Below are 17883 nucleotides of genomic sequence, written 5' to 3'. Positions count from 1 at the left end.
CATGCGAGTGAGTATCCATGTGGGCGCGTCCGTAGGTGCGTGTTTGTGTGCCGGTTGCTACTTATGGTGCATGTTCCTTTGTGCGGCGGTTGCTACACCAGCTTCGTTACGATGCCTCCAGACGCGCTTGTCACGAAACCTTGGCTAATAGCTACAGAATTGAATAGTTCGTGTAACCTCACGCTACGTGACACGGTAATTTTGCACACGGGTCGCCCCGTTTGATTTGTCAGACTGATCGCGACATCCACACCGACTCAGCGCCACTCCAAACGCGGCAAAAGTGAAAGGAAGCAGCGTTCTCCGAAGCGAGCAGTGCGTGATGGGCGAGGCGGGACAAGGAGGAAATGGTGAAACCGGGCATCGTGCGGAACCGGCGCAGCCTAGTAACATCCGCCCACCTTTTCTTCGTCTACGGCGCGGCGGCCACAACGAGGCGAAGCGCGTCGCAGTGTGAATCGTAGAGCACACACACCCTGGCAGCTCGTGATCTGAAGAACTCCACCGCGCCGACCCCTTCTCTCTCCGTCTCAGCCATCCGCCGGTTACGAGTAGTGTACGCGTTGTACGCATCGCGTGATTCGCCTATGTGTGCCGAGACCCAAGACGCGTGACCGCAGCTGTCTCGCCGCACATTCGTCGTCGCCATACGTCCTTGGGAGACGGCGGCGGCCGGAGCGATGCAGCTTGCCGAGTGCTTATTGTCGGTCTTCACCTGCCTTGAGCAGATATCCCGAAGGAATCAAACGTGCCTTGATATTTGTTGCACTCTAATATTGCCGATGGCTGATGTCACTGACATGCAAAGACTTGTAAAACGACTGATCAATTTCTACAAACGATTTCAGAGATGGTTGTTCGCCGGTTGACTAAGCCAACCCATTACCGATCGCATATTCTGAAACTGTCTCATTTACTTCGTAATCTCCTTGCTGGGTTTCTTGAATCTCAGCAGCGTCGAAACGAACTTGTTACTTGGATTACATCCGAACCCGGCACCCAGTTGTATTTTAAAGAGGCCATGGAGACAATATAGCAGTTTGCTTCATTTAAAAAACTGCTTTCTCCCACTAACAATGACACCAAATTTATTGCATACTTCCAAGAAATAATCGAAATATAACCAAATCATGCAGCAGTTGGGACTCCGCAGCCACTTGCCGGCGATTTTTCTATGACGTCACAGAATCTTGTTTTAGAGATCGCCAGCCGCCGACATAAACCACTACCACGAAACATGGCTGGGTACTTGTAATGGGGCCTCTAGTTCCGTTTAACAGTACCACTTAAATGATAACTTGTATGATAACGGCATATTGACTCTGCTGGTCTATATCCCGTAATTCCTGCCCATATGACGTTGCTGTGGCGTCTTTCGTGGCTGGAATGAAGAGTCTGTTACTAGAGTGAGCTATGGCTGGTTGCAATGAGACACGAGCAGTGGCCATTGCGTCTGCGTTACCCACAGATAGATGAAGATATGAGGCCACGGCAGCGAAGTTTCCTTTAGGAAGAGCACCACAAGGGTTGTTAGGCGACCGAATAATTTAAACCACGCCATCGTCATCATCATCATCATCATCATCAGCAGCAGCAGCAGCAGCAGCAGCAGCAGCCTATCTACGCCCTGTGCAGGGGAAAAGCCACTCCCATGGACCTCCAATTATCCCGGTCTTGTGCTAATTGCGACCAAGTTATACCCGCAAACTTCTTGATCTCATCTGGCCATCTAACTTCCTGCCGCCCCCCGCCACTCTTTCCTTCTCTAGGAATCCCCTCAGTTACCTTTAATGACCAACGGTTATCTTGCCTTCGCATTACATGCTTGCTCACGCCAATTTCTTCTTCTTAATTTTTACTAATACGTCCTTAAGACGCGTTTGTTTCCTGACCCACTCCGCTCCCTTCTTGTCCCTTGATGTTACACCTATCATCTTCCGTTCCATTTATTTCTTGCTGAGTCACCCTCAACTTAAGTTGAACCCTTTTAGCGAGCCTCCAAGTGGGCAAGTACCGCTGAGATGCAGCTGTTATACACTTTCCTCTTCAGGGACAATGGTAGGTTGCCATTCATTATATGAGAATGCCTGCCGAATGCACTCCACCTCATTCTTGTACTTTTAATATATTATATAAGATGCCACGTAGGTGTTCTAAAATATATCTCACTTACGGGTGAGGCAAATGGTCTAAAAACATATTTCCTTTTTTTGAATTCACTGGAAGAGATAGATTTATTTGTGAACATCACAATATCTTTAACAACGTGTCTGTGACAAATAATTCCTCAGTACCTTTAAGTCTGGTTATGTGATCTCAATGTGAAAGCAGTGTGGCTTCCCCTCGAGATACTTAGTAAAGGTTTCTTCACGGCTACGTCGGGTGTTTGTCATGCTTGGTTCATGAAGCTACATTAACAAAGATTCTTATCTTCTTAGTACGGAGTTTCGCATTGTCTACGGTCTGGGAAGCAATGAGTACAAAGAATGGAAAGCAAAGAAAGAGATGCAAATGCCTCCAGCATTTTTCGATCCACGTGATGTAGATTAAGCGACGGGGGGCTCGCACTCGCTTTGTGTTCCCACCTGTGTTTTCCTTTTTTACAGCAGTGCCGTACATGGCTAGGTATCCATAGGTCTTGCGATGTCCGCACCTCAAGACGTCCAGCAATGTCTATGGCGAGGCAGAGCAAACCACTAAGGCTCACACTGACACCTCGCTCAGCAAGAGGAACCCGAACGCCGCGAACGTTAATGCAGTGGCGATTGACGAGTGGCATTCGGACTACCACAAAGGTGGGCATGCGAAATTTCGGATGAACCTTCTGGACAGAGTTTCGGATACATCTGTGCTGTGTGCGAGGGACTGTCTTTTGAGAACAATTTGGTGTTGCTTGCGTTCGAGATGTAAGGAAGCGTGAACGTGCAGTGGACGTGTTGTTGAGTGCCTTTCCTGGAAAGGATAATGTGGCAACAGCCAATCTCATGGTGCTTCGGCGAACGAACAGCGCAGACGAAAGAGAGCAACACCACACAGCGCCTGTGTTATGTGGTTCCCTTGCGTTTCACGTCATCTTCGCTGTTTTTTTCTCATCTTCGCTGTTTTTCACAGAAGAACTGCGTACGATCGAACTCGCCCTTCTGCAAAGCCTTCTCCGATTTCATGGTGATTTGTAACGTTCGGGATGACGCGAGGCCTGAACGTACAGTGTACGTGTTGCAAACCTTTCCTGAAAAGTCTTGCTCGGCGGCGTTCAAAGTGCACGGGAAGTGTAAGGATTCCTTGCTGCGTAGTGCGCTGCCCCGGCCATGTACGACAGATGGATACGTGTATTCTCGAGGTGTTATACAGCCCCACTGGTCATCCACACTCGCAATGGGGAATGGCCTTGCATTCTAATCTAGATCACCGTGTGCGGCTCGTGGTTTTTTATAGACATTTGATGTGGTCAACGCCAGTGTTACGCATCATGAGACGTAGCTTTCGCCTTGAAAAGGGAGAAAAGGGGGGGGGGGGAGGTGAGAGGCAGATAGAACTTGTTTACACTGTCTTATAGAAGACAGCTCGAGAGTTAACGCGCGGTCAGGAAAAAGCGGCAATCGCAAGTCATTTGTTATGCAAGTATCGCAATTTACATGGTTGCGTCCGTTATGACGAAAATTTCTTAGGCTTTTGCAATTATCTAAAAATCGATACCGGCCAATAACCATACGATAGCGGGAAATGTCGATACACAGGATCCTGCTATGAATCATCGCGTCGCATGCGAGGAAATCCCAAACATGTCTCCCCCCCCCCCCCCCCTTCCTTCTCGAGTTTTCCTTTTTTAGCACTTTATCAGAGAGGTTTCCACGCTTCGGTGCATGCTGAGCCGGAATTCTTATAATGTTATCGCACGCTTAGTACGCATACATTCAACTTGCCGCCAACGCTTCGTAGATAACAATAAAGCCTGTTTGCTTACACACACTTCCCTATGGCGGCTACGCAGTTGGCTAACACTATCAGTTTATTTCTCAGAGCGGTGGCGTTTTTTATCGTTCTTTTTGTTAACTTCGCAACTCGCGTCAGCAGAACGGCGCCCGTGTGATGCCTGTGCTAACAAGCTTGCTTTTTTATCCGGGGGCGTTCCCACAGCGTAATCCAAATGTTGCTCGTTTCCTCCCTTGTTTCTTGCGGCGTGAAAATATTTCATTAGATACCAACGCTTCATTTTGAAGCTATTCTTTTCTCGAAGAAGTTTGTTGCCCTATTTTTTGCGTAAACTTTTCATGGACCGTGGTTTTATTTTGTTACACGTATGTTTCACCTGTTGTGTCTCATCTGCACTTGCTCTGTTCTCCACACGTGCTGTTCCCATGAGATTAAATAATGCATGTGTGTTTGCTGGCCAATCGCAGTCGCTTCTCACGTTCAATTAGACGTGATACTTTGTCCTTCCTGACAAGGCGCTGAGACTCGAATATTTGTTTTTTCCCACATGCGTCACAAGACTTCAAGAAGTACGGACTAACTACGTACTTTCCTTTCAATCTTAACGGCGTAGCTAGGCGATTGTTCATTTGTGATTCTGCATTGAAATGCATTTTGTCTCGTAACCATCTCTCTGAATTGTTTTTTTTTTGTTTGTTTTTTGGAGAACTGGCCTGACTACTCATCCAGTAACGTGCTACCCAATTCTATATTCTACTCACCCAACGTGAAGCAGTCACCCACATATATTGTCCTATGCAAAGAATACCTTGGGTCACCCTGAGAGAATTGTGGGTATCGACTTTTGGGGACATCTTTTCCGCCGATGCTTCTTTATGCAATTACAACTGATTTCTTGCAGTAAACAACTCGGCAATATAACTCCATATATGAACAAGCAGTACCTATGTGCAGCAGATTTCTGTAGCATGAGGGAAGATGTTCCTTGTCTTCCTTTGAAGCAAGACGCCAGTGCTTAACTGAGGTCAGCCGTAAGTGGAATACACATTGCATTTGAAAGACGACGGTTAATATGCAAAATTCAATGTCTGCGGATCACTTTGGATTGCGGTGGCAAGCTACGCCGCGTTATATGTAAACCAAGACGGTTACGCGCTCATTACGTGGTTGTATGCACAATTCGTTAGCGGCTTATTTAAAGGTTCAGCAGCTTCTCTATTAAGCACGAGAAACTTAGCTATAGCGGGGTGCAGAAGGCAACTGCAGAGCGATCTACTCTTATTTGTTCGGAGGGGGAACGCAGTTTCAGTACACCGGGATGTCGCCGTGCTGTCGGGCCCTTTTATTTCGCTCAGTAACATTTCTTCTTTTGAGTTGCGCGTTAAATGTTTATCACGGCCGTTTAGTGAAGACTGTCCCAGGGCCCGGCCGGTATACCCTAAAACACGTTTAGTGCCAGATTTTCCAGTCGCAGTAACTAACTTTCCATTGGGGATTCCACTACATGGGTCTATTAAAACTCGATTAAAGCTGGCGTCCTTCGCTTGCGCTGTAATTCTGGTCGTGTTTCCTGCATTTAACGACACGACGGCGCTTGAATGGAGTTGTTTTAGGGATGCAGTGGCGTTATTCAAAAGCATGCATTCATGTATGCTGGTGAATTAGTTCGGTTTGCGCTGTAAGGTAACTTTGTAAGTGCAGCCCTATGTGGAGGGGGGCAGTGCAATTCTCCAAGCTGGAGGATGGTGTTTTGGTTGAGGGTTGCATCACGCATAGCGCCAAGGGTGGAAATCAGGTGGCTGTTTGTTTCAGCGAATAATGACCTGTACCCAATGGTGATGTCGGGACTGTTAACCTTAGTATTATAGCAACAAGGTCTTTTTAAAAGGCTATAAGGGCGCATATATCTGATTAAATGCTGGGTAGCGTCTTGCGTGCGCAAGTAGTTGCCGTGGTAGTCGGCGGGGACTCTTGCCTGCGCTCCTTTCCTCTTCCGAACGATAATTGGCTGTACATTGCGATTATAAAACAAAAGGGCAAAGTCACCGTCTGTTTCTCCTCGGGGAGTGGCCTCCGGTTTGATGGTGGTGTATACTATGCGTTGAAAATTTCCATTGCAGTTTCAGCCAAGACATCTCCACTTCCATTGTCATATTTGGGGTAATGTATCCCTGTTAACTCTGGACTGGTGGGGCTTTGGTCCTTGTGGGGTCAAAGCTCCTCTTCTACGAGAAAGAGGCACATTGTTAATTGCCTCTGCGTCGCCTTAATGTTGGCGACTACTTGATAAATACGCGGCGCCATTATTTCCTCTTAAATGCTTTCAGAGAATATTTTCAACGCGCGGGTGCACAAACTGTGCTGTCGACGTAGGAGGGAGAATAGTTATTCTTTTTATTGTTTTGGTCTTTGCAAGTACAATCTCCCACTTGGTGAGGCGTACTAGCGAGACAATAAGAAACAACGAGTTTTACATTTTTAAATTCATCCACCAGAGATACATCTGTTGAGAATGCCACGCCGGTGTTTTCGTATAGCCCTTAAAGTGCCCTCGATCTCAAAGGCCACTCTTTGAAGTGCATTTATGGCCACTGGAGTAAAATAGGCCATTTTTTCCTGCTTTCGTAGCGCTGGAAAAAAATTCTAAACAGAGTTATCCATGACGATTAAAGCTCCCTGTCCATGACAATCTTTCGGGTTAAATGGGGGCGATCCCTGGTAGAATAAAAGCAGAGAAGGATCACTATGTGGGACAGCAGTTTCCGTAGATCACTTCTGTCGCGTCATTTCATTTACAAAACCTTCCCCGAGCTCGAAAACACCTTTATGACCAGCTGTGCACACATGCGGGCATGCGTTAAAAAACACTCATACATACCATCCTGTCTGACCAGTCACGTGCCATGAAGAAATAGACGCCTCACTGACCAGTCGCGGAGAAGGGTATCCACAGGTCTTCGGTTGTTGTTTGCACTCTCACACACTCAAGAACACACACTGACTCCCATACACACACACACACACACACACCGCACGAAATTCAGGACGTAACGGCACCCATGCACGCTCCACGAACACGTCGTTCCACAACAATCTCACGTCTTGCTGCAAGCTCAGGCGGGCTCACACACGCACACAGATATCCGCGGGAAGCGAGCAGAGGCTCCGCACTTTGACGACGGTTGCAGCGCTCCACGCTGAGCCAGACTGGTCGTGTAGGTGAACCCGTTCGCGCCGCAGCGCCCGCGGTGCGGAGCGATGATAATAATTCGTCTCCGCGCGCGACACCGCCACCGCCCCCGCGACCTATAACGCGCAGGGAACGCCGCGTGAGAACAGCCCCCGTGGTGTGTCACGGCTGTGTGTCGCCCAGCAATGTAACCTCGTTGCGTCGTCCGTTGGACCCTTCTCCCTCCGTTTTAATCGCAAGTCGCTGGAGAGGGAGAGTGGGCTCAGGGTCGTCGTCGAGGGCGGCTACTTTTTTTGCAAAAGCGGCCGGGCCGCAATATGTGCCCACCTAGCTTCTCCGAGTGGGAAGAAACGGAGAGCTTAGGAGGAATTAGCGGTGACTCCACGCACTCAGTATTTTGTATCTCTCTCGCTGTCGCCTATTTGGAGCGGCATTTATGCTGAGCGCTGGCGGAGCGGCTCTTATCCGCAGTTGCCGTTGATGGTATTGAGGTGAGTTGCGCTTGAAGTATGGTGATTCAAATGAGGCGCAGTATCGGCAAAGCAAAAAAAAGCCTTGTGCAGCGAAAAAGCGAAAATTTGGGGTCACTGATGGAGTGCGCTTTTTATTCAACAGAACAACTCGGATTGCGACATCAAAAGTGTTGCTGGGTCAATTACACCACAAGGAATTCACCCCACTAAGACCTGCGATAATTACGATATATAGAATTTTGCTGGCCTTTTTAAGGCTTCTTGCTTGGTTTCTCACTTTAGTACGTCATTTCGAGCATTCGTTTAAGCCGCGACAACTTGAATGGCTACGTTACCTCGCATGCATTTGTTTGGTTGCAAATGCACTTTATGACCTCTAAAATAGTCAAGAAATTTGGAAATGCAGGGTAACGAACTCCGCCAGGGCCTCACATATCGGACGCAAACTTATCATCCCTATATTTTGTTCTATTCAACGCACGCAAATAGGGGTGTCATTGTGTGTCTACCAGTGGCTGCGAACAAATTTTCCACTTTCGATGAGCCGTCGTCAGGAACTCCTCACTCACCCAAATAGCAGGCAATAGGAAAGCGGCGGTTATCTACGTCTCTGCCAATATAACAATAAATTTCGAACTAAGGAAAGTTGACGGACGATTGGGTGGAGGACTAACTAATGAATTGACAGACCCCGAACACCGCTCGGCCCAACGCACTTAAAAAAGACAATGATGTACGCTTTCGTACACTTCGGAGAAAGAATTGACTTGTGCAAAGCAAAGCACTCCTGGTGACACAAAATAAATTCCAATTTACTGGGTCACACATCAGTGAAATTGTTTCCTGTGATATCGTCCGCGGTTAGTGTGCTGCCCCAACTTTTAAATTGTGACCAACTACGAATATGTCCCGGTTGAATCACATGGTTTGGCAAGCGAAAGCTTTATATATTATTACACCTATGCTTTTACAGAGCTACCGCCAGTTCCTACATGTGGTCTACAAAGACACCCGGAAAATTGAGGACAGAGGACATAGGAATGGGAAAGCCTGCAATACGGTTTGAGTGACCATGGTTTCGGGGCATATAATACTGTTAAAGGGACCCTGCAATACTTTTTTCTTTTTTCTAAACCTAAATGCTTTCATAATGGAGTCAACCAACACATCCGTTACTTATTAACGGGAGACAGGAAGTACTTGAGCCAAAAAATAACTGCTCTATGCCTCTCTTGGAAACATACTCAAAAGATTTTTTTCTCCTTCCCGAGTCTTGGCGTTCTTTGAGCGCTCCAGTTACGTCATTACAGCAATGTAGCGCGTATTGGCCACTTCATTTCTGTTCCAGAAATAAACGCATGCTATAGCCACTTTGGAAAAAACCATGCACCCCTCCATCTAACCACGACGATGGTTGGACGTGAAGGTTTCTCGTGGCAGATTCTTCGGTTGTCGCCTGAGTTTGGACTGAGTTTCGACCATGTCGAAATTCAGTGTATTCTTTTGTTTGCTTGACTATTCGTCGTACTGCCACATCTGAGCGTATTCTCCCATGTAATAAGGAAAAAAAAGAAATGGAGGAATCGGATAGAGGCAGGCTTGATAACGCGAGGGACGCAGGTTCGATTCCGGCCACTGGAACGTTTTTATTTTTTTTTTCACTTCACCCACGATCATCTATCATCATCGTCAGAGAAAGTTGGCTTTCCTCCAGGGCGTTTCCGCGTTACAGACGCCCTCAGTAAGAACAGTAAAGCTTCGCTTTAAAATCCACAAAGCGAAGCAGAAACGGAAGGTGGACAGTTCTGCTGCGACGAGCAAACCACGCAGTGCCACTCCGTGATGTTGGTAACTATAGCTTTGACAATGTTTCCAGGTGCGAAGGAACGAAGGAAGGAAGGAACAGTACAGGAAAGGCAGGGAGGTTAACCAGGGTACTGTCCGGTTGGCTACCCTACTCAGGGATACGGGAAATGAAAGGGAAATAAAGGACCACGGCGCATATTAAAACAGAAAAGAAGAGGGAAAAAAGAAAAGAAACACAAGGCGTGGCCATGGTAACTACAAAGGCAGTACAAAGCACGCACACAAATCAAGAAAATGCACGAAAGTAATGTCGTACACTGATGAAATGGGTGAACTAAGGAAGCTGCACTGTAGTAATGTCCCTACAATCCTTCAGATAGGCCTGTGTTCCTCAAAAAGCGTAGTAAGGCTTTGGTAGCCTTTTCGGCCTGTGACGGACAACGCCTATAACACTAAATTGTCTGTGCTGTAAAGGGGTGGTCGTCGAGCCGGCGAAGTGTGGTAGAGAGCTATTTCCTTGACGTTGTGAATTGGTCACAATGGCACAGAAGGTGTCCAGTTGCAGAGTCCCTTGATGCTTCACCTCTTCTTTGTAGCTACCACTGCACGGCTCGGCGTCGACTGCCACTTGATAGAATGGGCGCCAGGAGCCCTAATTCTCTACACCGGCGCCAAGACGTTCTCGGCAAAAATAAGTGAAAATAAATGGCACACTTCCAAACTACACAGGTAAGCCGAAGACTACATCTTTATTTTTCTTGCAGTGCCTGTTGGCGTTACTCTCACGTACACAATCGGGTAGCTCGCCCTGCAGACTGCACGCTCGAGGCACGTTATTTTGTTTCCTACAACCGTGTCTTTTGTTAAGGCCACACCCTTCTTGCCCTGTTTTGTGTGTACGCTTCCACTGCCAATAACGGGGGGAGATAAAGAATCTATTTCGTAGCCTCTATCCTGGAAGCAAGCATTCGCTTGTGTTCCTTCTTTCGCGAATATTTCCCGCAAATTCCTACAAGTGTGCAGCTCTGTTGGAATATTAGCCCTTTAATTAAAGCGTTGGACCCTGCGCGGCTAGAACAGTGCGTGGCTAGCGGAGGTAGGTGGCCTCTTTGAAAGCAATGAATCACAATTGGCCCAGAATAGGAGGACAACTAGGACAGCCAATGCGGGAGGAAAATTGCATTGGCGGTGTCAATAGAAAACTATGATTGATTGCGAATGCTCGGCGTTCCACAAAAAGCGGGGACAGTGACCGAGGGTTGTCGTGGCAAACATAAACACGGAAGGGTTCGTGAATATATTTCTCGGAATATGCGTTTATTTATTTCGACTTTCCTCATCGGTATGCATCGTTATATAAGCGGAAAGGCAAAGTAGTAAAGTGAGACCACAGATATTCCTCCCCGTCCGACAGAATCATTAGAGCAGTCGCAGATGATTAACGGTGAACCCATTGTGCAGGGCGTTGTCCCAGGGCCTTCGCCAGTGAACTGTTTTGGAATTAATGGGTGCGTTCTGGCCTCCTGCATACACTGAAATTTTCGCTTTACACGAGTCAGCTTCATTCTGGGAAAACTTCTAGCAAGGTGCTAGTTTTCCTGCAATTGAAAAACGCCAGAAAACGAGTGAAAAAGTGTTTCTATTTCTCAGGGACCTATAAAATGTTTCTACATTTCCGAAACAATTGAGGAAACAACTTTTAGGGGCGAAGCCCCTTAAGGCCGAGGCTTGTCCGGTGCCCGGCATCCGTGATCACGGCACAGCACCGTGTAAATCGGAACATCTGTGAACAAAATGTTCGCAAAGGTTAACAAGAACAAAATAAAAGGTTCACAAAAGGTTAGAGAGAGAGAGAGAGAGAGAGAGGGAGAGAGAGAGAGAGAGAGAGGGAGAGGGAGAGGGAGAGGGAGAGGGAGACGCACAGCACCGTGTAAATCAAAACATATGTGAACAAAAGGTTCACAAAAGGGTAACAAGAGCGAAATAAAAGGTTCACAAAAGGTAAGAGAGAGAGGGGGGAAGAGAGAGAGAGAGAGAGAGAGTGCTCCTGGAGAGCCGTGCTGCGCATGCGCGAGGAGCGTTGGATTGGATTGGATTGAATTGTATTTGGATTGGGCTAGATTGAAATGGATTAGGTTAAATTGGAATAGAAAAAAAATGAATTGTATAGGATTGGATAGGAGTGGCAATCGCTTTAGCGGCAGTAAGCACTGTCACGGGTGATTTACGGTAAGAACGATCCCTAGAGCTCGTCATGATTCACTTCGTGGAGATGCGTGAACATTTTGTGCTTGCTTTTTAAAGCATTTGAACATCTGAGGTGTTGGGACGAGCTGTGCGAATCAGGGCACCACGCTGAATTCATCTTGTGGTCGCGCTTCGGTAGTTGTACGGGAAAAAAATTTTTAAAGCGAAGCTTTTTATATCTCCCTGTTGCCGTAAAACGCCCTGCAGGAAGCCAACGCTCCCTGACGATTATGTTGATAGTGGGTGAAGTGAAAGATGTTTGAAACGTGAAGCTTTCTCTCGTCGAACGCCAATGTCTTCAAAGTCCAAAATCGTTACGCCAGAACGCTCCGCAGGGAAGCCAACTTACACAATGGGTTTACACAAAGGCACATCAAGCCTCTCAAGAATGAAACGCTTCCCGTTGACGGAATTAAACCTGGGTCCCTCGCGTGATGAACTGACGTCTATACGATTGTGCCTTTTCGACACGGTCAAAGCAGCTTGGATTTTGAACTTTGACCGTGACTCAGGTTTCATGGGAGAAAGCCTTCCGTTTTCACAATCTTTCTTTTAAGAAAAGGGCTTTGATTTGTTTTTTTAAATATCGCAGCTTTCCGCTATAGCGAAGAGCATCTCATAGTACCTTGCGGCACGGGGAGCATTTTTTATGTCCACAGTGTGATAATCACGGCTGAAATAAACGCGGTCATGAAGCAAATGTCTTGTGTAATAGGTTAGGCGGACAAACCAATTTTTAGCGAAGATCTCTTCGGAATGTCTTGCCGCGTTTGTGACATTCGGTAGCTAATCGGTGTCGCAGTGGTGTGAACGCACTCAGCTACTTTCAAATTGCCGGAAAGTACCCTCCGTAGTACTTTTTAAAGAATTTCCAGGAGTTCGTTTCGCGCGAATTAAAGTGAGGAAGGTGTCTTGGCAGCTAAACGTTTTACTCTGGAACAAGCCATCTATGGAGTATTATGTTAGTTTTCCCCAGGGTACCCTGCCCTAGTATTGCTCATGCCGCTGAAGGCGCAGCAGCCAAATACAGATCGAGGGTACGTCACTCAAGGCTGCCACAGGCGGGCTGCACCCTCGCCGACTATCTCTCGCGACCCGTCCTTGATCGAGTGTAAGTGTACAACCAGACTTCCGGGCTCGGCTGCGTCCGGCCGCTTGTTTCTACAGCCGTGTTTACACACTGACACTCCTGTCACGCGACAAATGGAATGGCATTTAGAGAGAATGATATTATCTGTTAATTCCATTAGCGTAGTGCTACATGAGGGTACCAAATGACTTTCGACGCAGACGGCATTTACTCATCTAATGAGTACAGGGAACGCCTTCGCGTTAGCTTTCGAAACGAACGGGTAGCTCGACAACAGTGACCGGTCACTTAACAAGGAAGTTTAATGATAAACCGAAGAGCTCTGTGTTTAAAGATTATTAGTAGGTCAGTATTCTCCCTCGTTGTTTGTTGTATGTATAACAAAATGCAAACACCGTATTTGTAAGCCTTTGCTGTTGTCGCTGCTGCCAACGCTTCCTGCTACCCATATTTCTCGCTGACTTGTATACGCATGTTTGGTTTTAAATTTTCAAAGGTATAAATAGCCTGAGGCCAAATTTGCAACATTATCTTTCAGTTCGGTGAGTTTGACAATCGTCACTGCAGCCATTATTGAATCACATCTCCTTTCGCAACAGCATATGGCATTCGCCTTGAATGACCATAATAGTTCTTGGCAAGTGTTGCGAGCGGGCACTTTCAAAAGGTTGCGCTTACATAGAGTTATTAGCAGCCGAAATCTCGCTGCAACGCCAGCACGACTCACACATGCTCGTCAGTCCATGCTCGTCAATAGATCAACAGCCTCTTCAGTACGCCCAAGCCGCATTGTACGCCCTGTAAGCGATCGCGCTATTTGCTAGACTCTCGAAGTAATAATATTGGTGCAGACCAGCTGCTACTGGAATCTGACATATACCAGCGATAATTTTCTGAGTCGTCGAAGGTAAAAATATGAGTCTTGTTTGCAGAAATCAAGCGACATCTGGAGTGCCATGATTCACTTATAATCTCCACAGGTTGCGCAGCGGGGGCAGCAGGTTCCAAGGCTATCCGCTTCGTGTTTAACTATTTTTATTACTTTAATTTTTTTACATGTAGGGCATCAATAACACAGTAGATGGGAAATAAGCGACGTGAGGCACTTAGTTTCTGTTACATGAGCGAAAGCTGATGCAACATTCTTGGTCACGACTTCAAATTCGCCATGAACTTCGGTTTCTAACCTTGTTCACAAACGTATTTAATTTGTAATAAAAAAAAGGGAGTGAATTCACCTTCCGAGGCCTAATTTGCGAGCAAGCGTTTACAACTTAATCAGTATATGCTTTCATAGAGCTTTACGCTAGCTCCAATGGCTCAACAAGAAAACTGTAAAGCAGTAAAATGATAGCTAAATCGACGAATACCTAAGGAGGGAAGTCATACATTCTCAACTTCACTGGGGTGACCACCCAATAGTTATATTGCTTCCTGGGCAGTGAAGTCTACACAGCCCGTTTCACTGCAAATCCTTCCAAGAGAATGAGGAGTACTCCTTGGCTATTGCGGTAGACTTTAGTACATGAGCAACGCAGGAATTCTTCCCCAACCATGCAATATCCTGGTTGACGCACGTGGCTTAGAGGTGGAGTTGTTTTGACAACACAGTTAAGAAAAGAACTAAAACAAAACAGGGCCGTGTATAGTTCTGAGTCAGAGACTTCTAACAGACTCCCCAGAAAGCGCGCTAGGCGCCCCTTATCAGCGCTGCTAACATACGTGGGACTTCAATTGTATTTGCGGAAGGAGTGGCAAGTGCCGCGGTGGTAGGTGATAATAAGCGAGACTTGAGAAGTACGCCTTCGCTTCAGGATACAACCGCTCAACGACCACACGGCGCTGATGGACAATTGGTCTTCAAGGCGTTTACGAGGGCCGGTACCATTTTCGTTCCAACAACCGGAAGACCATTAAACAGAAAAAGCAGCGTCGAATTGCGAACGACATGTCTTATCACACACATGCACGCCATGTGATCTGTTTTAGTCTTTTTATATTCACCGTTTATATGTGCCACTGCGGGCTAACAACAGGCATACTGGGAAAAAAATTACATCAGGCTATAGCTCAAAATTCCTGTAACCATTAGTGCCTTCTTTTTTTTTTTCATTTTAAGAAGACTGATCTTTCGTTTGCGCCACTGTTCAATACATAAAGGAACAAGCTACCGTAATGTTTAAACTGAACCTGCAAAAACTCTATCTACCTTGCTAAATCACCTTTTAACAATTCTTTGGTATATTTGGAACGCCCAATGCGCCGTAGTTTGCCAGTCATCTGACTCGGCCGGAAAATATCCACCCACCTTCGTTCAATTATGGCCAAAGCTTCTTGATCCACCATAAACATTATGTCTTAGAGTCTTCATTTGTCATGAAGGCTAAAACGAAGTAAACGCCTAGTGTATGCAAGGTTTGTGTGCACTAAAATGGAACTCAGTGGGGTCAAGGGAAATGGTCACGATCCTCCAAAATGACCAGGTGGCGCGCAGCGAAGAAAGATAACTTCTTTTATTACTAGGAGTTATTAAGCGAGCGTCACCAGTTGGGCAGGAATATAGAGTTGAGTATCTTACAGCTACACTGAGTAACAAGGTTCATCTTTCCAGGATATATCAATCACAATCATTGCCATCAGCCTATTTACATCCGCTACGACACGAAGGCCTCGCCCATAGACCTCTTACCGCGCCCATCCGGTGTTTTGTGAATTGGTTCCTACGCCAAGAATTTTCTTACCTCATTCCCCAATGGAGTTGTCTGCCCTCTCTTACTGCATATCTCTTCGTTCCGTATCCATTGCGCTTCCCCTGCGTTTCAATGGTTGTCAGGCCTCGCCGGTCCTAGAGTCTCTCAGGAGACCACTGTGCCGATCATACATGTTACCCTAGTGCACAGGTTGTACACAACAGGGACTGCGCTGATGGGTCTGCAATTCTTTAACTTTTGGAAATTTCCCATTTAGGGGCGAAGCTCCTAAAGCCATGGGTCTGTCCATCCCTTGTGTCTCGTGGTACGTGACCGCCGCATGCTTTCGGAGGTGTCGCAAAGTGGGCCGCGTTGCACGCGCAAGAACCGGCTGCAACCGGCAGCGCAAACTCGGCACCGGGAGCGCGAGCTTGTCTGTGTTCGCCAACGGAGGCGCGAGCGCACGTGCACTGCGAGGAGGAGATCACGCAAGAGATCACGCCACGAACGCAGGCAGTCGTTCTCGGAGATCGAACGAGACGCAAGGACCTTTGCTCGTTTCCTCTCGTCTTGTTCGGGCACAAGTTCGCCCTAAATAAAAGTTCTTTCTTCAAATACGCACTCAGATGTATCCATATGAACCCTACCACGATCCGAGGAACGTGTATAGACTTAGTGTTTGCAAACTTCCCATTGCAGCCAGTACAAGAACCTCTCTCGCTTCATTTCACAGATCATAAAGCCGTCGTAATGAAGGGACCTCGCAATCCAGTCATGACAACGACGAAATGAAAAGAACAAACGAAGAAACGAAACAACAAACGAACAAGAACAAAATAAAAGAACAAAATAAAAGTTGATTTGTACAATGTACGCACACAGTCTTACGTCTTTCTTAATGATGTAATGGGCGAACTTTCACGGGAGAGTTACGGTTACCGATGATCTCCCCCTCTCGACCTTCGCCCCACTTATCATCATTCATTCCGTGGATATGGCGTGATTTTTTTTTTCGAAATAGAGCTGCGCGAGTAGGCTAAGGTTCACCCTGAAAAGGCGCGAAAAACAACTGCCACGAAGGTCGAGCGAGAAATAAACACAGCGCCACTCACAAGTGAATTTCCTTTGACAAGGAAAAATTTAAACATTCTCGGCCGCGCTGCTTCGCGCCCCAGATTCCTACACAAATATAACTATTCGTCTGAGACGTTGAGTAATAGCTGGCTTATGCATTTGTCTCTGCGTTTATGACAGCGGGTGCTTCCACTATTTACCTGGTTCTTTGCTGAATGATAGCTGTACGTACACGTGGCTGCTGACATCTTGCTGAACACCCGACCCCTTTGCAATGAGCCGCATACAGCCAGCAATCACTCATCCTCTCGCAGGAAAGAAGAATTGCTACATTTGGATAGGAATCTGTGACGCAAAGCACCACGTGCCTAGTATATTTACATCATCATCATCACCACCAGCCTATCTACACCCACTGAAGGGCAAAGGCCTCTCCCATTACTCTCCAATTATCCCGGTCCTGAGCTAACTGCGACCAATTTATCCCCGCAAACTTCTTGATCTCATCTGCCCATCTAACTTTCCGCCGCCCCCTGCAACGCTTGCCTTCTCTAGGGATCCACTCTGTTACCCTTAATGACCAATGGTTATCTTGCCTTCGCATTACATGCCCTGCCCACGTCCATTTCTTCTTCTTAATTTCTACTAATATGTCCTTAACACGCGTTTGTTTCCTGCCCCACTCCGCTATCTTCTTGTCCCTTAATGTTACACCTATCATATTTCACTCCATTGCCCGCTGAGTCATTCTTAATTTAAGTTGAACCCTCTTAGTAAGCCTCCAAGTTTTTGCCCCATGGGTGAGTACCGGTAAGATGCAGCTGTCATACAGTAGTATATTTACAGTATATTCAGTACTTACAGTATATTTACATAAGTTATCAAAATAAAATTCAACTGCTAGCGGCGCTCCATTTGTTCATCCCTCCACCCTCGTCCGTGTTTTTCTGGCCTTTTCAAGGTGGACTGGTGATTGTCTTATTATCTGACTCAAAGCCTCATTCAGTATATCTACGCTGCCTTTCTCTCCGATTAGGAGAGCGAATTTGTCTTGAAGCGTTATTTTCCATCCCCGCGTAATGCCATAGCCAAGTCGAAAAAAGGCAACAAAAATTTTTCTAGTTTGTCGTATTTTCGCGTGTCGTACTGTCGTCTTGTCGTATTCTTGTTGTGTCGCGATTCTGATGTTCTGTCGTTCGTGGTATTCCTGTCCTGATTTTGATGTTCCATCGTGCCGAATTCCTGTCTTGTCGTGATCCTGATCTTCCATCAGTAGTTGCAGAAGGGTTGAATGTTATTGCCGATTGTGAAGAGTAGCGTGAATGGCAGTCTGTTCTGACTACAGAAATATTTGTCATTGAGAAAATTTACTTTGTTGTT

General features: G+C 46.6%; 1 protein-coding gene across 2 annotated transcripts in view; it reads right to left on the bottom strand.

Moving 5' to 3' along the window:
* Nucleotides 1–17883, bottom strand: part of Lmpt (four and a half LIM domains protein limpet) — a 347866-nt gene that overhangs the window by 311957 nt on the left and 18026 nt on the right. Inside the window, exon 1 of one of the 2 annotated variants that reach the window (XM_077682885.1) lies at nt 6812–7092. The exons of the other annotated variant lie outside the window; for it this stretch is intronic. Coding sequence (XP_077539011.1) covers nt 6812–6838 — 27 coding nt within the window. The 5' untranslated portion in view covers nt 6839–7092. Of the gene's footprint in view, nt 1–6811; nt 7093–17883 lie in introns of those variants that run through there. 2 annotated transcript variants of the gene reach the window in all.

The sequence above is a fragment of the Haemaphysalis longicornis genome, unplaced genomic scaffold (assembly GCF_048455015.1).
Source record: "Haemaphysalis longicornis isolate Haplotype H1 unplaced genomic scaffold, Haemaphysalis longicornis Haplotype H1 scaffold_9, whole genome shotgun sequence".
Classification (NCBI taxonomy): Eukaryota; Metazoa; Arthropoda; class Arachnida; order Ixodida; family Ixodidae; genus Haemaphysalis; species Haemaphysalis longicornis.
Note: the sequence above shows the minus strand (reverse complement) of the source record. Positions and strands in the feature narration are given on the sequence as shown.